At 39.2% G+C, this 22,136-nt stretch overlaps 1 protein-coding gene across 2 annotated transcripts in view; it reads left to right on the top strand.

Annotated features, from left to right (window-relative positions):
* The window catches only part of kcnh5a (potassium voltage-gated channel, subfamily H (eag-related), member 5a), a 121,602-nt gene that overhangs the window by 73,704 nt on the left and 25,762 nt on the right, over positions 1-22,136 (top strand). The window contains exon 12 of one of the 2 annotated variants that reach the window (XM_083561934.1): positions 5,015-9,563. The exons of the other annotated variant lie outside the window; for it this stretch is intronic. Coding sequence (XP_083418060.1) covers positions 5,015-6,181 — 1,167 coding nt within the window. The 3' untranslated portion in view covers positions 6,182-9,563. Of the gene's footprint in view, positions 1-5,014; positions 9,564-22,136 lie in introns of those variants that run through there. 2 annotated transcript variants of the gene reach the window in all.

The raw sequence follows: 22,136 nt of genomic DNA, 5'->3' as shown, positions 1-22,136 counted from the left end.
ATATTAATGAAGTACATTATTCATTTGAGTTTTTTCTTTTTATGTTGTTGTTTTTTTTTTGTTCACCAAATGTTTCCAAGGAGAAAATAGTTCATTTAAAACCTAGTTCATATTAATGACTTATTTCCTAGGAACAAGCTACACTTAATGTGAAATGAGCTATAAGCAGAGTAGATGAATGCTTGCTCAGCTCATCATCCAAACTGTGTCTTTTATACAAAAAAATAATCCCCTTATTGTGTTAATTTGAGAAGTAAAAATATTGACATAAAAGCAAAACAAAAATAGCGTACATCATTCATCCCAGTGAACTTTGCACGTAATTAATTTTCTAAAGCCTGTTTAGCCAATTGCTGCAAATGTCAAAAGCAGACACAGCATTTTTCATCCCTCCCAAAACATCACTCTTTCTGTCACTGCTACTTCTACAAAATAATTGGATGTGCTGGGTCTAGTGCTGTTTTAACTGAAAAACAATTTGATCTATATTGCTAAAATCAAGATAATTTACAGTGAGGTACTTGCTTGTTTTTTTTTATTATTATCATCATTTGCTTTCATCTGTCTTATTAGTTTTCTGGTTTAAAGACAAGTCCTTGTCTTTAACGGTGGCGATCTAGACACTATTAAAATGTTCTGTTTCTGAAACCATCTCAGCAAGAAAATTCAGCCATCTTCAAAAGCATAATGTGCATGCAGTTTTAAACATTTGAACTGGGTGCCCAGAAAAATCACTTTTAAAACCTGTGTAAGCCAATCTCCAAATACTGGATAAATATTGATATATCATTAAAAGTGAAATTACCAAATCTGAACAAAGCTTCTAATGTGGTCCCCTGGTTTAGAACCAGTACAAATTGTACTGCTGACTCTTGTTTTCTTTTTTCTTTCTTTTCTTTCTTTCTTTCTTTCTTTCTTTCTTTCTTTCTTTCTTTCTTTCTTTCTTTCTTTCTTTCTTTCTTTCTTTCTTTCTTTCTTTCTTTCTTTTCTTTTTTTTTTTTTTACAAAATGTAATTATTTTAATAAAATAGGGCATAGGAGAATGCTTTTAAGTCTTTGTCTAATGGCTACTTCTCTTTATAATGTCCTACTCATTTAAATCTTCCATCATTATTGATCTGTATTGCTTATAAATTACCTGTCTTTTTTTCTCTCTCTCTCTCTCTCTCTCTCTCTCTCTCTCTCTCTCTCTCTCTCTCTCTCTCTCTCTCTCTCTCTCTCTCTCTCTCTCTCTCATTCTGCCATTGCAATCTCTTTGGGTCAGTAATAAGTGATGATTAAATAATCTGATGGCAGAGTGGAGCTAAATTCATTATTTACCTCCTCGAAGATGGGAAATGGCATGCAATTGCAGCAATGCAGTGTGCTGAAAGGCTGCACAGGGATAATGAAAAGTCACATGACATTCTCCACTCTATTTTTACCAACATTGCCCATTGCTTGCTTTGAGGGGATGACATTTTAAAAAATCAGTTACTCTTACTGTGTTAATGCATTAAGCTACTGTGATAGTATTGTACACAGTATGGGATTATAACAAAAAAAAAGGAGTTGTGATAAATGTGTCAACCCCCGAAATGTTTTATTCACAACTTGCTTTTTAACTATTAGCTGTAGCCTCTGAAGTAGACTGACTGTCGGCTGAGACTTATAACCTTGCAAGTACTATTTGGAATATGTACAAATTTCACCCGTGATATGTTTTTCAATTGCATTATTAATTAATTAATTAATTAATTAATGAACTGTAAAGTATAAGAAGAAAAACATCTGAACACTTTGGTTTGTCATTCTTTTCTTTAATTTCACTACAAAAAAAAAAAGTTTTTTTAACTCATCATTTTGCAATCTTAATTTAAATTAATGAGATCAGAACATTTACCATTTACTTTTGCAGAAAACATTGGTACCCCTTAAATTTAGAAAATTGTATGTAAGAACATCTCTAGGTTACGTATGTAACCCTAGTTCCCTAGTCCCAATGCTTCGGGAACGCCTCACGTTGTCCACGCTCTGAATCACGTGTGAAATCCGGCCAATAAACAAGTCGTGGCTTCTGAAAAAGAGAAGGTAAGTGCTGCAGGGATGCAGGGAGTATGGCCTGTTGACACAGCGTCTTGTTCCCTCAGGGAACTAGGGTTACATCAAAACCTAGAGACGTTCCCTTTCAGGAACGTGAGCTGCGTTGAAACGCTTTGGGAATGAGTGTCCAATTACACTATACTGACCAGTCCCTGCCTAGTGTGTCTGAGCACCACCAGTGTGCAGGACAGTGAAGCCAGGAGTGGCTCTGACATCAAAGTCGTAAAACTGACGAAGGTCAAAAGGGTGGACAAGCCTGCAGTGTTGCATATGTCCTGTAGGGGAACCCCCGCGGACCAGGCCGTAGAGGCCACCATACTCCGGGTTGAATGAGCCTTGACTCCAAAAGGAGTGGGAAGACCGCAGGACTCACTAACATTTGATAATGGCATCCACTATCCATCTCCTGAGAGTCTGCTTATTGGCAGGAAACTGGCCTACTGCCGCCTAAGCCTTACCTTCGAGCCTTACCTTCAACCCTGAGCAGCTCCCCATCGCCGCACTCCTTAAACCCAACTATGTCTGCGTAAAGCAAAGTTTGCGGGGAAACGGCACGGGCCGCATATGGGGTCTACTAGGACCTGACGCGGGACGCAGGAAACGCTCATCCACTTGCTGAGAACGGGTTGCTTCTGCTTCTCTAGCTTGGACACATTATTCCAAACTCCTGTCATTACCTCCAGGAGCTTCTTGAACAGCACAGGCTGTAAGGAGTCTTTGAGCTTGATAGCTTCCAAAATTTCTCCCTCCCCAGAGGAAGAATCCCGGGGCTCCACATTGCATTTGCCAGGAGAAGAAAATGCCGGAGCGAGTGCTTTCCTCTGGGAACGGGAGCTTGGCCCAACAGGGGAGGCTGGAGAGGACTTATCCATCTCCTTGCCTTCTGCTAGGTTGGCCTGCGAGCCCCACGACCTTCGGCACCGCTTCGCCTCGGTGAGAGCGGGACCTGAGACCTTTCCTCAAAGAGTGATCTTCGGGAGCAGACTGTGCGTATAGCCATACAGCTACAGCACAGAAAAAAAATCTTCTCTTTTGAGAGCTTATTGAGCATGCTTTCCCAAGCAAACAACACAAAGCTCATATGTGTGTGTGTGTCCCTGTTATGGAACGGGGCAAGGAGAGACACACTTGCGAAAATTTGTTTGCCTTTTAGCCATGGTTGCACAGATTCACACACAAAGCACTTACCTGAACAATCAGAAGCTAATGTCTCTACCATTTCTTAGCCATTTTGTAGCTTCCTGGTTTATGTGACGTTGCCCTTTGATGACGTCACGACTTGCCTATTGGCCAGATTTCACACGTAATTCAGCGTGGACAACGCGAGGCGTACCAAAAAAAAGTTTGACGCAGCTCGAGATCCTAAAAGAGAAAGAAAAAATTGTGTGGGTAATTATGGAGCAGTGTAGTTTTAATTGGAGCATTCAAAACCATTGTGCAAATCATTTTACGGTTAATATAATAGTTGGGTTATCTTGGTGAAATATACTGCTTAAATTTTTGAGTGATAACTTATACTAGTCTACTTAAATCTTAAAATGAAGACCTTTTTGTCTGATCAAATAAAACGAATAAATTACTAGTCAGAAATTTGCATTTACATTTTAAGATCTTACCCATTGTTTTTGTAATTGAGGTTAAGTAGGTAAAAACCTTTGTTGCCGTTGTTCTTTATTCCTCTATTTGACTAAATCTAGGTTCATGTGCAGGTGAACAGAGTTGAAGCTATTTATTATTTTATGCAAATGATTTGAACTGTATCCCAAAGCAAAGAAAATAGAGAGGGCATGTAAAAACAAAATCCGAAAGCTTAACCTGGGATAGTCATTAGATGGTGTGATTGGAACCTTATTAAAAATAACAAGCTGTGTGGAGAATGTCTTCTAAAGTATGCCAGGCTGAGCCATGCGGCTTTCCCTGGGGCACCCAGAGAGAAGCCCAAGTGGCTAATTAGCACTGCCTAATTAATACCATATGCGATCAAAGCTTCTGTCACATGCATACTCATAGCTGAGGAGAGGTAATATACAGAAGGAAAGGTCCAAGGCCTGCGTCTGAATGAAGTGTTGGCTTGCCAGAGGTATTCTTTTTCTGCCTACAGAAGGTCCATTCATCTACTAGGTGATGGACAGTGTGTTGCTTGTTAGCTGTTTGCAACTTAAATATTTAAAAGACCACTGTCTGTTAGAGATTTGCACAAACACTGCATTTCCTTTGGAAAACTCCAGATTCAGCTCGATATTGAGACTTCTAAAATGCAGCTTCAGTATTCCAAACTCTGAAAACTTCTTACTGTTCAAACAATAAGAGAAACTAAATAAGATAAACTATTTATTTCTGTTCCAAGAAAACCATTTATCAGAACTTCTTTCTTTAAATAATAGAATTTTCTTCAGAAAAAAAAAATATGCATAATGTGCATAATATTGACTCCACTATCAAGTACAAACAGATCATCAACCTTATATTTTGATAAAAAACAAACACGTGTCTACACAAAAGAAACAAAGGGATGTTAACTTATAAAAATAAACATAATATGATTCCTATTATATTATTAAAAGTTATTCTTTTATTAATTATTAAGAATAAATAGATGTGGCTGAGTTCCTGTGTTACTTTTAATACACTAATGCAAGCTCACAGTGATAGTTGTAATTTCTCATAATAAAATGATGATGCATGCTGGGTATTTTAGAGACATGGAAAAGTAAAATATGCAAATGTATAATGAGACGCATTACTAATTATATATATATATATATATATATATATATATATATATATATATATATATATATATATATATATATATATATATATATAATATTATATTAAACATTTAATGGGGTTTTTTTTGCAGTAAACAAATTGACTCAGGTAGACTTCAGTGCTGTACAAAACCGACTTAAGAAATTTTACTTTTTTACAGATCGTCTTCCGTAAAATTGCAGATGTGAAGAAGGAGGAGGAGGAGAGGAGACACCAGAAAAATGAGGTCACACTCTCTATTCCTGTGGACCATCCCGTCCGCAAACTCTTCCAGAAGTTCAAACAGCAGAAAGAGATGAGAGCACATGGGTCGATGCTGCCTGACCAGCTGCATGTGGAACACCAGCTTCATCCACTGTCCCACCACCACCGCCATCAGCAGCATCATTATCCTCAGCCACAATACCAGGTGCACCACCCACTCCATCATCACCATGGACCCTCTATGCAAAATGGGACTCCTGGTTTAGGTGGAGGTAATGGAAATGGTGGTTCCACTGTTGTGACTGTTTCACAAATAACCCCAGTTCAGAGTTCTTTGGCATATGTTCAAACAGAGGACTCCAGTGGCAGAGCCTGCCATGAGGCAATGGAACTTAAACCCAGCCTCAGTGTGGTTGACCAGAACTGTCTAAAATTCACTAGTCCTGCCCTAACCAGGGGTGGTGGTGGAGGACGGGGATGGATGCGTCTCAGGAACACAGAAAGTGGAGCCTCACTCCCTCCTTCATCTAACTCAGATTGGCAAAAGAAAGAGGAGGAGTGGGGAGATGTTACCCATCTAATGAGACTGCCCCCAGAAGATTCCAAAAGCCAGGCAGCTGGGGGGAAAGAACCCATGACAGGTCATTCAGACAGAAATGGGATTGACAGTGGAAATGGGGGCACTGAAGAAGCAGATGAGAAGAGTGCACTACACAAGACTGATTCTTGTGACAGCGGTATTACCAAAAGTGACTTACGCATCGACAGGGTAGGCGACTCTCTTAGCCCCATGGAGCGGAGTCCATTTGAGCAACCTAGCCCTGGAGTAGGGGCCTTGACTGCAAAAGGTCTTTCTTTCCTACCTGTGCCTGAGCAGACTCTGCTTCAAAGCACCTTGCAGGAGGCTAAGATGGAACTTAAAGAAGACATCCAGACCCTGAGTGGTCGTCTGTCCAACCTAGAGGCCCAGGTGGGAGAGATTTTAAGACTGCTTTCAGAGCAGAGAAGATCAAGCCCATCATCACAGACTTCAACCCCCAAAAACCAACTCAAATGCCAGGACATTTTCATTGTCTCAAGACCTGTTACTCCGGAAGCAGACAGAGACGATGGGCCTTTTTAAAATCAAGAGAGAAACATTTATTTATTTATTTATTTATTTATTTATTTATTTATTTATTTATTTATTTTAAATAGGTTGGTGGGTTTTATTTATAATGTTACCTCTTCTCAATAAGAAAAAAATAATTTCTACTGTAAATAGATGCATGTCCAGCTGGAATCTGGCCTGCCAATGAAGTCTACTTGAAGAATAGTAATTGCTTGTACATTTATGATTGCATGCAAAATTATTTCAAACATAATTTTTTTATACTTACCCCATGTGCTGGACTATCTCTTGACCGACTAATAATTCAGGGCATTTATCTTCAAGAGCAGAAGCACTGCACGGTGCACACAGGAGCTCTGTGGCTGTAATGAAGGCTTGGTGTGGTATTTAGTAGCACTGCTTGAACAAACCACCTCTGCAGACTTACTTAAATATTTTAATATTTTCACAATTTTTTCCCTACACGTCCCCATGTCTTGTTCATTTCAAGTTTGTCTGACACCCTACAAATCATAGCATGCAGACTGTAGATGGCATTTCAAACGAGATTATTTATCATGTGAAATAGAAACAAAAAAATATATGTAGCTCTTATTTTTCTCAACCTATACCCATAAAGCAATATTTTCATGTTTAATTGAGCATTTGAATTTGACACAGACAGTATGCGAGATGGGTGGGTAAATGCTTTGGTTAGATGTGAGTGCATGCTGGATTTGTAATATTAACTGGCATGAAAGGGACAGCTAGGCCATCATTTAGTTAAAATATTAAAATACATAACTTCAGTGTGGGCTAGGCATCTTAGATGTCTTAGAAGCATGAACATACCCATGTCTATATAATCATAAGCATGAACATAATTCTCCAGCATGGGTAATTGGTCCTTTTGTTACATTGATGTAAACATTGAAGATGTTAAATTGGTAAATGGAGCTATACTCCTCTTTATTTCCTATTTTATTTGCTCCATTACATAAAAAATAATCTGGAAAGCTCTAACAATGAAAACTAAATTTTTTTTTGGTGATGTATCTGAAGAAAGCACTAAGGAAAGATATAGCAATATTGGCATTATCTTCATTTATTGCTAGTGGTTTCCTGAGCTTTGTAACATGCTCACATGGGGTTCATAGAAAGGTGTTTTAGAAATCCAGTGTTAAATAAAGTCATACAGTTAACACTAACCTCAGTGCAGTTACGAAAAGCACGGTGCATATTTTTAATAGGGCTTGTGAGGTTTTACTTTTCTAATTTTTCCAACTGATTAAGTAAATTGTAGGAAAACACATTGTAGTCAGGGAAGTTAAGAGCACAAATCCAGTATTGGATTTGTCCAGACTTTTTTAATAGTAAGTAAGTGTAGTGGGCTTAACAATTGAGATTTTTTCCCTCTGTATACATATGTTTTAGGAATAGTTTAGCATAAATTCAGGAAATAAAATCAACTGGTTTACATTGAATATTAGGATTTATTATTCTAATTTAATTACATTTATTTCAAACCAAATGTTGTGTATATACCGTTTACCAAATATTTGCCATTTTTTTCATCCTAAAATTTTCTTATTACTTTTTGTGGAAACATCAAATTTGCTTAATTATACCGGCCTTAACAATTACAAGCAATAACCGTTTAGTTGAGGCAGTGTTGGTCCCTTGTTTAAATTCCTAGGTATCTATAGACATATAGTGGGAGAATAACAAACTGAAAACACTAACCTTTGCATACACATAGTATTGGAGACCATCAAGATGAATAATTTCCCCTTAAATATGCAAATGGTTCAGTCTGCACATAGATTCATGATTTGATTGCTGTTAATGTAGGAAACTTAACAGAGTCATGTCTTTGCTCAAGAAAACCAGAGTATCACCAAAAAACAAGGAGGAGTTACCATTCGTTTTTGTATTAGATACGCTGCATAACCAAGATAAACAAGTATCTACATGTTAAGGCAGAGGAGGGAGAAGAGGTGAATATGTACTGAATGAAAAGTGATTATATCTTCACAATATGTTGTAAGGTTTTTCAGAAATCTGACATTTGTAAGAATTACTGTAATCTTACACTCATAATGCACATGGTCAGCTTTTTTTGTTGTTTAAATGCTTTTTTTTTCTTCCTTTTTTTATGTGGTTAGCAGTTATTAAGAATTTCACAATGTTTAACTTGGTACACTGACTGCCTCAGCATTTCTAATGAGCATCATTCATGATTCATTTTACTCAGGCTTTGAGAGTGTCTATGAGAGTGTGCTTTATACAAAGTTACAGGTGTATGAGAGTGGAGAATAATGAGTGAAAATCTTTGCTGCAGATTTGTCTTATTAAAGAACCAATAGTTATATTAAAGTCTTTTCTGCATAATTGTTTACTTATCTAAAAAGGCTCACATTTTCTACTGTGGGTCTTTGCCTTCATTAAGAGTATACAAAGTAGCATAGGGCATTACCTTGTCCTTTGTGCAATATATTTAAGTTACTGTTTGTCTCCACTGTACATGACACACGACAGAGTAGCACAAACACTATAACATGCATATTAACATTTTATCCCCATTTAGATAACAGATTTTAAATGATCATTTGTTTTTATTTTCCATGTGGTTGACTAATATTGTTGGCCTCTGCCTTGTAAATTTAAAATGCGCCTTTCAAAAATCCAGCCTGGTTTTTGCCCTGCCAGGCACCAGAACTACTGAATGGGAGGGCTAGATGCTGTCTCTCTTTCCCTGATGCACAATGGAGCTACAGAAATTTGCACAGGGAAAACGTGGGTGTTTGACTGCATGCTGCATTTTTGATGTGTCTAAAACTTGATGCCAGTGAGAATGATGTTTGCCTGCCAAAGTAGTACTTTGCTGCAAATTTTTTCACACGTGTACTAAATGCAAGGGGTCCTGGGAAAGAAGAGTTTTAGTGCTGGAAAGCGTAGGCGATGCACCAAGTGATACTGTACCATTGTGTGTAGTCAGCAAACACAGCAGCCAAGTATTATAAATGATCTATAGCTGGGTGTTGTTTTAAAGAGCAGGGGCTTTACAATATAGCATGCTATTTCTCCCCTCTTATTCTATATCATATTATTACATTAGACAGCTTGGCTGCATGGTACAGCATTAACTTGTGGCAAAAGGACTTTGTCTTATGGCTGAAGGACCAATTCAGCACAGGCTCTTCCTTTTGGATTGTGTGCGACATTGCATTTAATGTGAGACACATTTTTTTAGTGTACCTGAGACTTCCTTTTTATCAGAGTGTAAAAAGATATTACAAAAACATTAGGGGGTGGGGGGAAAATTTTTATTTTTACCACACTGGCATGACTAAAACTATAATTTGTTATATACAGTGTATTACACTGGTGTTAAAAATAAACATAATTGTGCTAATTTTGTCTTCATTTTAATTCTTTATTTCCATCTTTTAACATTAAGAATATTTAAATTGATTGAAATTGTTTTCCTTTTGACTAAGCTCATATGTTATAGCTATTAGTTATATTTTTATCTCCTTTATTAGATAGATATTTTATTGAAGATTAAGTTAAGGCCAAATAGAAAAAGAGAAAACTATTTACATACAGTATGTAACTGTGTTTAAAAACTTGAATTCCTTCTTGAGTTTATGCACACGCATGACAATAAAATAGCATTGTTGATGGCCTTTAAATAAATAGAACCGTCCATCTGAGTTCCTGTGGAAACCCTAAACCAAGGTACCTAAAAGCACTGGCTCAAATCAATGGCACAGATAGTGTTGTTCTTGCAAAACATGGTGAGAACCAGGCAGCTACAGCCCAGACAGTGGCGTATGGTGTTTTTGAAAGAACAGGGATAGCAAAACTTATATTTACTTGAATTTGAAATCTAGGTTTAATAATTAACATAACCAGTCAACTTAATTGTTCTAAGACAGCTAAAAGGACCCATTTCTCCCTGACTGTCAACGCTTTCAAGTCTTTTGATTTCATTTTTATTCTCTCCTCACAATTATTTCTTTTTACTTGTTCAATGGATGTGGCAATGACCTTTTACTCTATTGGCCAAAATCTGCTTGGATCTTTACATAGTATTGTTAATTCAGACAATTACAAATTTGGCAAAACTCATGTTACTTTATAACTCTGGATTTAAACACATACAGGGCAAGTGTATTCTATTTTTTTGCTACAGTGATTGCTAGCTGTTTAAGGGCCGTTTATAATTTTGCCTATACCAAACCTGTATCATGTATGGGTCCATACCTTATTAATGCATACCTAACTCCATACCTACACAAAGATGAAGGAAACTGAGTTGCTCAGAAATGTGCTTTAATCTTAAAGGTATTTAGTGCACATTTTTCTGCTTGTGGAGCCTGCCTGTAGTATTTATTGTTAGCTGAGGGTTTAGCATCATTCCTGGGGGTTGGGGGTGTACTATTGCAGTGCAACACGCACTGCTGGCAGGAAATAGAACAGCTTGTAGCGACTTACCTAAATTGATTAGCAAGCACAATAATATCTGCAACATTTCGAATGAGAGGGTGGCAAGCATTACAATAAATCTACCTCGGTCACACAGTCTGCCATGACATAATGTGTGCTAGAAGAATGGACATGATCCAGATAACTTGATCCCTGTCGGACCCCACTGAACCCCCTTATTCAAGTACAGCAGTCCCATAACATTTCTTGCCATCATAGTTCGGCTGTAGCTCCCCAAAGACACTGTGTTCCAATGTGTTTAGGAAATGAAAGGGCATGACTCAACAATGTGAACAAGTCTGTGGTTGCACACCCGAATTAAAATCTAAAGGCCATATATAATAGAGGGGTTTTTATTAAGGACCAATGTCCTTTTAGTGCCCACTGATCTGACCATGGGGTATAAATTTGCAATTGTTCCTCTGTCCAAATCAAAATAAAGGTCTTGGATCAGAGTGACCAAATGATGGGATTAAAAATAGGCCAGGTCCTGTGTCCCACAGAGTGAGACAACAGCACAATTAAAATATATACCCCTGTGGCTTAGTCATCACAATGCATTGGCAAGTTGACGGCACTCTAAAAACTGTCAGAAGGAATTTGACACTTGTACTTTTTATAAGGTCTACAAAATATATATGTGGGTGCTACTTTATGAAATGTGTAAGTGCTATCTTGCTGATCCATTCAGCAGTTTTGATTTTTAAGACTCAACCGTGTGCTCTTGATTTCAGATCTCCTTGTGCTATTGGCCATTTTAGTGACGAGCCAGCCCAACGAGTTTGCCAGGAGCGAGGTCTTGATTAGCTTAGATCCTAGATGGATTGATAGCTGTGGATTAGTGCACTGTCTTCATGCTTGAAGCAATGCTGTAAGACCTTACCAGAATGTCATCCATGCATCTACATTCAGTGTTTTGGCATTATATCTTGTTACAACAATTATGGTCTGCAAGTGTCAATGACATGTACATGGCCCAAGCCAACCTGTTAGAAAAATATTATTTTAAATACAGTTTTTATGATAAAGTCAGCGCTGAGGTGGCAAACACATTGCTGATGTATTTTCCCAACTTAACCCAACACAGCTTAAATATTGGCTGCAGATAATCAGTCAGACCCGAGGCTCTGTGTACAGTGGATACCGGCTACCTCGGTTTTTATCTAGAAGGAGCATGTTTTATTCTAGAGAAACACACTGTGCTTGTAGAATGGCACAGACTTGCTAGTTATCAGATGATGGGAGATGTAATGGCTGAATAAATTGGTGAGTGAGGGAAAAAAATGTCTTAGTGGAAAAACCAGATGAGGAGTGTGCAGGAGATTTAGTTCCTATGCTGAGACAGCTTCAGTTTTAGCATTGCTGATTTCAACTAAGCCACATACAGTATGATGCCATGTCACCTATTTACTTTAAAAGAAACTAGAAACTTTTTCATGGCTTCTTAAGCAGTCTATCTTCCATCATTGTCCATGAGAGCTTATGACCCACAGACATTTGGGCTCTACATTTTGGGTCACATTTGAATTTTTTAAATTACTGCCAAACTATGTTTTTATGGGAATGAGTGTGGACAATTGCGTCTCTGAGATGATCAGTTATCAGATAATCAGTTTCAAGAGAGTTCAGGCATTGATCGCACAAGTGCTAAACCTTTATTGTGGCTAATTATTCCCTTGGAGCTAAGACTATAAAACTACGGGGACAGTGATTCTGTGATTCACCAGAAATAGTAAAAATCTGTGGGACTTTTACATTAAAGTGAGGGGAAACACATGCCTGCTAAGCAAAGAAAGTAGCAATTGGATCATTTGCTAAGGTAAAAATGGCTTAGCTAAGGGGAAAAAATCAGCAGAGATTCAGTTTGATATCAGTGATCCTGTCAATAAAGTAGTTTAGGTGTGAGTACAAACCACTGATCTAGAAAAACCTGCAGCTATAGTGAGAAATACAGAAAGAGGTCCCACTTGAGGCTGGCACAAGAAAAATAGGGGGCAACCTGTTCCTACCCATAATTTTATTTAAAAGGAACCCACTTACTGTGAGTGAGTGTGGTATACTGAGGGAAACAATGTAAGGAAAGAAATTTAACATGACCAAGAGCATTGCCTCTCAAAAACTGTGAGCCAAAAGAAAAGATTTGATCAAGGCCATTTAGGAGGACAACTAACCTTTTTAGGCATGTATGTAGTAACAAAGGCAAATATTTTAACAGACCCAGAATGTATAGGACTAGAAAAATAAAGGGAAAAATATACATTGCCACATGACTTTGTAATAAATGTTTAAGCATGAGAGTACAGGCACTTAGGCATCCAGGTGTTTCAAGATTCAAGAGTTTATTGTTATTTGTACAGGAAACAACATCTGCTGCCATATGTATGTTTTTTTTTTTTTTTTTTTTACAACATACAATGAAATTCTTAATATGAATTCTCCAGGCAGTCTGACAAAATTTTTTGGCCATAAGGAAAGCAAACAAAAATAACCAATTTCCTAACTTTTTATGAAGCACTTTTAGAACAAATGCAAAAAAAAAAAAAAGTGTGTGCATGTATACACTTACCTGTGACTTTATTAGGTACACCTTACTAGTACCGGTTTGGACCCCCTTTTGCCTTCAGAACTGACTTAATCCTTTGTGGCATAGATTCAACAAGGTACTGGAAACATTCCTTAGAGATTTTGGTCCATATTGACATGATAGCATCACACAGTTGCTGCAGATTTGTTGGCTGCACATCCATGATGCGAATCTCCCGTTCCACCACATCCCAAAGGTGCTCTATTGGATTAAGATCTGGGGACTGTGGAGGCCATTTGAGTACAGTGAACTCATTGTCATGTTTAAGAAACCAGTCTGAGATGATTTGCGCTTTATGACATGGCGTGTTATCCTGCTGGAAATAGCCATCAGAAGATGGGTACACTGTGGTCATAAAGGGATGGACATGGTCAGCAACAATACTCTGGTAGGCTGTGGTGTTTACACAATGCTCAATTGGTACTAATGGGCCCAAAGTGTGCCAAGAAACTATCCCCCACACCATTACACCACCACCACCAGCCTGAACCATTGACACAAGGCAGGATGGATCCATGCTTTCATGTTGTTGATGCCAAATTCTGACCCTACCATCCGAATGTTGCAGCAGAAATCGAGCATCATCAGACCAGGCAACGTTTTTCCAATCTTCTATTGTCCAATTTTGGTGAGCCTGTGCGAATTGTAGCCTCAGTTTCCTGTTCTTAGCTGTCAGGAGTGGCACTTGGTGTGGTCTTCTGCTGCTGTAGCCGATCCGCCTCAAGTGTAGCCGATCCACCTTTACGTGTTGTGCGTTCAGAGATGCTCTTCTGCATATCTTGGTGGTAACGTGTGGTTATTTGAGTTACTCAACCAACCAGTCTGGCCATTCTCCTCTGACCTCTGACATCAACAAGGCATTTGCGCCCACAGAACTGCTGTTTACTGGATATTTTCTCTTTTCCGGACCATTCTCTGTAAACCCTAGAGATGGTTGTGTGTGAAAATCCCAGTAGATCAGCAGTTTCTGAAATACTCAGACCAGCCCGTCTGGCATCAACAACCATGCCACGTTCAAAGTCACTTAAATCACTTTTCTTCCCCATTCTGATGCTCGGTTTGAACTGCAGCAGATCGTCTTGACCATGTCTACATGCCTAAATGCATTGAGTTGCTGCTATGTGATTGGCTGATTAGAAATTTGCGTTAATGAGCAGTTGGACAGGTGTACCTAATAAAGTGGCCGGTGAGTGTAAAGTGTGCAGTGTACAATGTAATCATTATAATTATCAATGTAACCAACCGTGGAGCTTAGGAGGTATATATTATAAAAATTTGCTAATGATAAATATTATACAATAATTATAAAGATTTTGTTGCGACTTTATTGTAAAATTTGTAAAATTTGTTATATAAAATCATGCCTTGTCATGAACATTGTTGCACTAATCATTTTAGTTATGGAAGCAATCAGGCAGTAGGTTTGAAGATTCATACAACCTTCAAATGAAATGTATAATTTCTCAATCCTTACTCCACAAATAGCATCAACAAAGTAATAAGTACCATACATATTAAAAACTTTTGATACTCTGACCCATAGTCATCCAGTGAATTACATAATCTTTCTTAACCTGACAGCACAGTTATTTTACTTGGCGTCATGCTTTATGAATTATGCTGTAGACCTTAGCTTTAATTTTGTGTTCAGTTAGATACTGACTTGTGTCAGAGAGCCTATAATCAGCTTTCAGGTGACCCAAAACAACCAGATATTTAATTCAGAAACAGATCTGGCCTTTGTACAATTTCTTTATGTATCCCCTGCTTTTTATGCTTTATGTAGTTAGAGCAGAAATTCTGGAATTCATATTGACATGCTTATTTACCATTGCATCATGTTTAGTAAGAATGACAGTTCTTGCTGTATCTGTGTAATAAGTGTATAAGTGTAAGCAGGAAGAGCTGACAAAATAGGGCTTTAAGACTCCCGTTCTAGAATGCTTTGTTAAGGTAGAGTTTTAAAATTGTACCACATCAACACACCTGACAACAGTCATCAGCTAAATTACCATCATAGTCTGAGTTCAGTGCATTAGAAAAGTGAACACACAAATAGCTCGAATTGGACCTGAGCTTGACTTTCCTGTCATAAGTCACATTTCTGCCAGCACGCTTTCACATGGAGAAACTATAACATGATGGTGGATCTGTCCAACTCTGACTCTCCTGCTTGTTAAAATGATGCTGGGATGTCTTTGCACATCTTCATGTCATCCCAAAGAGAAATATGGTTGCAATATTGTAACGTAACTGCAAAAACTAAGATATGAACATACAGTAGTTTACATAATTAACAGTGAAATGCAAAATATTGTATAGGGAGATAGCAATAGAACAAGGTTTTGAAGACATGTTGCATCATGGTATTGCTAAGAGAAAGTTTAATTGGCCACAAAACTCTTATGCACTCTAAATGTTCATTTAAACATGAAACCTTGACACCATGAAACATAAATCTATGGTTTAAGCATGCACAATGCAAGCCAATGCTACATGGCTTCAGTGATAAAAGCAGTTCCACAATACTTCTAATCAAAGTCAGGAACTGACAAGCCAGGATCACTATCGCTCCTGTACTACCCATTAATTTAGTAACCATGAGTGAGGTAAAGAGCGACATGTGCTGCAGAGAATCTCAGTGGGGAAGTCCTTGGCGGAACATTCTAGTGAGTGAATTATTTGCCTTTTAAAACTTTTGGCACTGTGGCCAAAACTGGACCTTCTGCTTTTGCATTCTACAAGCAGTCACAAAAGTTTTCAAACATACAGAAAAATTAAGACTATTTAACAAAATGTCTTCCAATATTTTTCATACCTAGCTTAAACATGCAAGTGCAAAAATTATTGAAACAAGTATTAAACAGACTCCCAAAACCGTGAAATAAGCCATAAACACTGGATATACAAAACAGGTAAACTATAAGCAATTATGTGGGCAACACAACAGATATACAAGAAAAAAAAAATTAACAATGGAACATCCAAAAAACGAAATTTAGGTAGAAGTCCAAATCAGTAAACAGGTGTAAATACTCAGTGGTGTGTGTCAGGTCATGTGATGTGCAGGGGCTTATGGGTAATGTAGCTATTGCGATTTCAGCATAATTATATATTTAGGGAGCTGTAGCAAGATTGCACACATTGTTCCTTCTGAACTTGTTAAGAAAAGAGAATATAAAAAAAAAAAAAAAAAACTGTGGAAAACATCCACTGGTGAAAGCACAACCAACATTTGTCTGGCAAACAAAGTCCCCTGTGTATGAAGACTTTAGGGACCTTCTGTAGTTTAAATGCTTTTTGACTACCTAATTGGTTTACATAAAATTTAACACCAGTTAATATTGAATGTTATATAACACCGGAGCTTGCGTCTTCACATAATTCTTAAAAATATCATTTCAGACTTCCTACTGCAGAATATTCTGGGTGCACAATGTACATTACTTGTGCATTGTTGTATTTTTAGAGCTTTGCTTTTCTGAGGAACTGAAAGTACCACCTACATGATGCTCAGCACTGTCACAGTTATGATAGTGTGGAAATAATTTCAGGGAGAGAAGTGCAGGCTTGATATTAAATTACTGTTTACTCTTTATTTGCTTGGTGATGGAAGATGTTTGGTGAGAGTGTGAGAGACTCATATTTTCTCAGAATATCCTGCTCTGCCCACATCTTTTAGCATTGTATCATGCTTTGCCAAATAACACAGTCTTTGCAGAAAGAGAAAGGATACTTGTTTAAAAACTGACTCAAGTGGGATGCAGTTCAGTCTGCCAGATCTCTAAAGGCAGACTGCCAAAGATTTATTTTAATCTAATTAGCACATCAAAATGTTCCACGTCCTGTCGATTCTGTGAAACATATTGCTATTCATCCTCGTAATGGTGCCATATGTATTGGTAGATTTATAGTCTGATTTGACCTTGAAATCTGCTTTTATTTAAGTGTATTCTGCTTTGTAAGAACATCCATATGTGTTTAAATAACTATATAAAACTGTCTACTGTTAAGGATTTAAATGCATAATTTACATTCTAATATTTTAGATTCATTTCTATTAGTTCTAATGGTTATGTCACACCAGTTACAAACGGGAGTGTATATTTTTACAGTGCAATAAGTAAGATCACCAAAGGATGGTGTGTTTTTGTGGTTACAATTGACGATGGTAACAACTATTAGATCATTAACTGCCTTTTGGAGAACACTGCGTTCACACATCTTCTGGATGCCTGTTAAAGAATAGTTGCAACTTATCTGGAACAGATCTAATGAGGACACTCTAATGTCTTGCTGAATGACAAGGCCTTCTATCTCTTGTAGATCTCTTAGTAAGTTGTAGTTGGAGATGGAGTTGGTGAGAGTTGTTCTGCTGACTCAGCAGGGTGGATATGATTGAGCTGCTGGTTTTAATCAAAGTTTCCCAGTGTGATACCTCAAGCAATAATAATATAGAATACATTCTACAATTATTTGGGTTTCTTCTCATATTAGATTAGCTGTCAATTAAACTCTCTTTTCAGGAATCTGGTTTTTGGTATCTGACCACTCAAAGCAACTTGGCTACATAGCTATCAATCATGTTACCTGACAATTCAGCATTTGTTTGGGAAAAGCAATTTTTTTTTTTATTTGTTCAGAGCTTTCAGCCAATCATAGCTTTGTTCAATCGCTGCTATTTTTCATCTAGCCAATCCAGATACCCAGTAGTTAGCATTCGAGAAGTGTTTGCTTTATAAGAGCTACTGCTGGATTCATTTAGACCCCTTGTGTATGCATATTTTGACTCACTCGTGTTAATGGTTTCTGAACAATGTAGAGAACTGTAATTAAAACAATAAATGTTTTTTTAGAACAGGAGTATATGAAAAAGATTCCCCTGCTCAGTCCCATCTTCTTCTTCTTCTTCTTTCGGCTGCTCCCGTTAGGGGTCGCCACAGCGGATCATCCGTCTCCATACCACCCTGTCCTCTATATCTGCCTCTTTTACACCAACTACCTGCATGTCTTTCCTCACCACATCCATGAACCTCCTCCTTGGCCTTCCTCTTTTCCTCCTACCTGGTGGCTCCATCTTCAGCATTTTTCTACCAATATAATTCATGTCCCTTCTCTGCACATGTCCAAACCATCTCAATCTCGCCTCCCTCACCTTGTCACCAAAACATCCTACATGTGCTGTCCCTCTAATAAACTCATTTCTAATCTTGTCCATCCTCGTCACTCCCAACGAAAACCTCAACATCTTCAGCTCTGCTACTTCCAGCTCCACCTCCTGTTTTTTACTCAATGCCACTGTCTCTAATCCATACAACATCGCAGGTCTCACCACAGTCCTATAAACTTTCCCTTTCATTCTTGCAGATACTCTTCTATCACAAATCACTCCTGTCACTCTTCTCCACCCACTCCACCCTGCCTGCACTCTTTTCTTTACTTCCCTAACACACTCTCCATTACTTTGCACTGTAGACCCCAGGTACCTGAACTCCTCCACCTTCTCCACCCCTTCTCCCTGCAACCGCATCACTCCACTGCCCTCCCTCTCATTCACACACATGTACTCTGTCTTACTCCTACTGACTTTCATTCCCCTTCTCTCCAGCGCATATCTCCACCTCTCCAGGCTCTTCTCAACCTGCTCTCTACTCTCACCACAAATCACAATATCATCTGCAAACATCATAGTCCAGGGAGACTCCTGTCTGACCTCGTCCGTCAACCTGTCCATCACCACTGCAAACAGGAAAGGGCTCAGGGCCGATCCTTGATGCAGTCCAACCTTCACCCTGAACCAGTCTGTCGTACCTACTGCACACTTTACTGCCGTCACACTGTCCTCATACATGTCCTGCACCACCCTCACATACTTCTCTGACACACCTGACTTCCTCATACAATACCACAACTCCTCTCTCGGCACCCTGTCGTACACTTTCTCTAAATCCACAAATACACAATGCAGCTCCTTCTGTCCTTCTCTATACTTCTCCATCAACATCCTCAAAGCAAATAAGGCATCTGTGGTGCTCTTCCTCGGCATGAAACCATACTGTTGCTCACAGATGGTCACCTCTTCTCTCAGCCTGGCTTCCACTACTCTTTCCCATAACTTCATGGTGTGACTGATCAACTTAATTCCCCTGTAGTTACTGCAGGTCTGCACATCTCCCTTATGCTTAAAGATCGGTACCAGCACACTCCTTCTCCATTCCTCAGGCATCCTCTCCCCTTCCAGAATCCTGTTAAACAATCTGGTTAAAAAATTCCACTGCCATCTCTCCTAAACATCTCCACGCTTCTACCGGTATGTCATCTGGTCCAACCGACTTTCCATTCTTCATCCTCTTAATCGCTGCTCTCACTTCCTCCTTACTAATCCTATCTACATCCTGCTTCACCAACTCCACATCCTCCAACCTTCTCTCTCTCTGATTTTCCTCATTCATCAGCTGCTCAAAATACTCCCTCCATCTTCTCAACACACTCTCCTCACTAGTCAACACATTTCCCTCTCCATCCTTTATTGCTCTAACTTGCAGTACATCCTTCCCAGCTCGGTCCCTCTGCTTGGCCAATCGGTATAAATCCTTTTCTCCTTCCTTAGTGTCCAACCTCTTATACAGTTCCTCATATGCCTTTTCCTTGGCTTTCGCCACATCCCTTTTAACCTGCTGCCGCATCTCCTTGTACTCCTGCCTACTTTTTTCATCACTCTGTCTATCCCACTTCTGTTTTGCCAACCTCTTTCCCCTAATGCTCTCCTGCACTTCCTCATTCCACCACCATGTCTCCTTGTCTTGCTTTCTATTTCCAGATGTCACACCAAGTACTTTTCTAGCTGCCTCCCTCATCACTCCTGCAGTAGTTGCCCAATCATCTGGCACCTCTTCAAGTCAAGTCAAGTCAAGTCAAGTTTATTTGTATAGCGCTTTTCACAACAGACATTGTCTCAAAGCAGCTTTACAGAAAACAACAGTGAAGGTGAATGGTGTGCGTTTGTCCCTGATGAGCAAGCCGTGGCGACAGTGGCAAGGAAAAACTCCCTTAGATGATATGAGGAAGAAACCTTGAGAGGAACCAGACTCAAAGGGGAACCCATCCTCATATGGGTGACATCAAGAGTTTGGTCATAAATCTTTCAACAATACAGAACAATTTGTGATCATCATAGATCCAGCATCAGCTTCTCCATGCCAGGGCCTTTAAACACTCGGCATCTACTTCTCCATGATCATCCATAGGTCCATAATCTTCACGAGGTGGGACGTGACTGGAGCTGGCCAAACCTCAGGATGCCTCGGGATGGGGAGAGAAAGAGAAGCAGTGGAGAGGAATTAGCGTAGCTGCTGTTCATGATATTAACAGCACAAGTTGATAATGTGCATGTAATCATATATTCTTCACCACCACCAAGCCCCTGTCTGACCTCTTCCCTGAACCTCACACTACACTCTTCCTCCTTCAGATTCCACCATCTTACTCTTCTTTCAAACCTTACTTTCCTCCTCTTCTTCTTCGCCTCCAAAACCATCCTACAGACCACCATCCGATGCTGTCTAGCTACACTGTCCCCCGCCAACACCTTACAGTCTCCAATCTCCTTCAGGTTGCATCTCCTACACAGAAGATAATCCACCTGTGTGCACCTTCCTCCACTCTTATACGTCAGCCTATGATCCTCCTTCTTCTTAAAATACGTGTTCACCACTGCCATTTCCATCCTTTTAGCAAAATCTACCACCATCTGCCCTTCCACATTCCTCTCCTTAAAACCATACCTACCCATCACCTCCTTATCACCTCTGTTCCCTTCACCTACATGCCCATTAAAGTCTGCCCCAATCACCAATCGTTCTTTCCTAGGTACACCATCTACCACTTCATCTAATTCACTCCAGAATCTTTCTTTCTCCTTCATCTCACAGCCAACTTGTGGAGCATAGGCAATGATGACATTTATCATCATCCCTTCAACTTCCACCTTCACGATCATCACCCTATCAGAAACTCTCTTCACCTCCACTACACTCTTACTGTACGCTTCCTTCAGAATCACCCCTACACCATTTCTCTTCCCATCCACACCATGATAAAACAGTTTAAACCCACCTCCAATGTTCCTGGCCTTACTCCCTTTCCACTTGGTCTCCTGAACACACAACACATCTACCTTTCTCCTCTCCATCATATCAGCTATCTCTCTCCCTTTTCCCGTCATAGTACCAACATTTAAAGTACCAACCCGAACCTCTACTCTCCTACACTGCTCCTTTTCCTGCCGTCTCTGTAGACGCCTTCCTCCTCTCCTTCTCCTCCTTCGGCCAACAGTAGCCCAATTTCCACCGGTACCCTGTCGGCTAACGATACCTGTGGCGGTCGTTGTTAACCCGGGCCTCGACCGATCCGGTATGAAATTCTCATTTGTGATCCGCATATTTGATTTGGCACATGTTTTACGCTGGATGCCCTTCCTAACGCAACCCTCCCCATTTACCCGGGCTTGGGACCGGCACTAAGAGTACACTGGCTTGTGCCCCCCTAATGGTTGGGTTCCCCTGCTCAGTGCCATGCTGCTTGTTTTTCTTTTGAGTGATGAAGTGATGCAAGAGCAATGCAGTAAATGATTCACTTATCAGTGTGATGTATATTGTGCATGTCACTACACTTTTATACTGTTTTGTATTGTATTTTACCTGTCATGACATCATTGCTAAACTTAAGAAATTTGGAGGGCCAATCTGTGAGCTGTAAATATGTTTCATTTATCATGCCTCAGTAGTAAATCTGGGAATGGGAATGAACCAATTTTAACCATTAGCGCGAAACAGTTCAACCATAAATGCAAAATGAGTAAAAAAAAATTGCATAAAGTGTTATATTTACAGCAATGACTCTTGGAAAATGAAG

This window comes from Silurus aristotelis, assembly GCF_946808225.1.
Source record: "Silurus aristotelis genome assembly, chromosome: 15".
In the NCBI taxonomy this organism is placed as follows: domain Eukaryota; kingdom Metazoa; phylum Chordata; class Actinopteri; order Siluriformes; family Siluridae; genus Silurus; species Silurus aristotelis.
The sequence above is the reverse complement of the archived record's forward strand: the minus strand, read 5'-3'. Positions and strand labels throughout refer to the sequence as shown.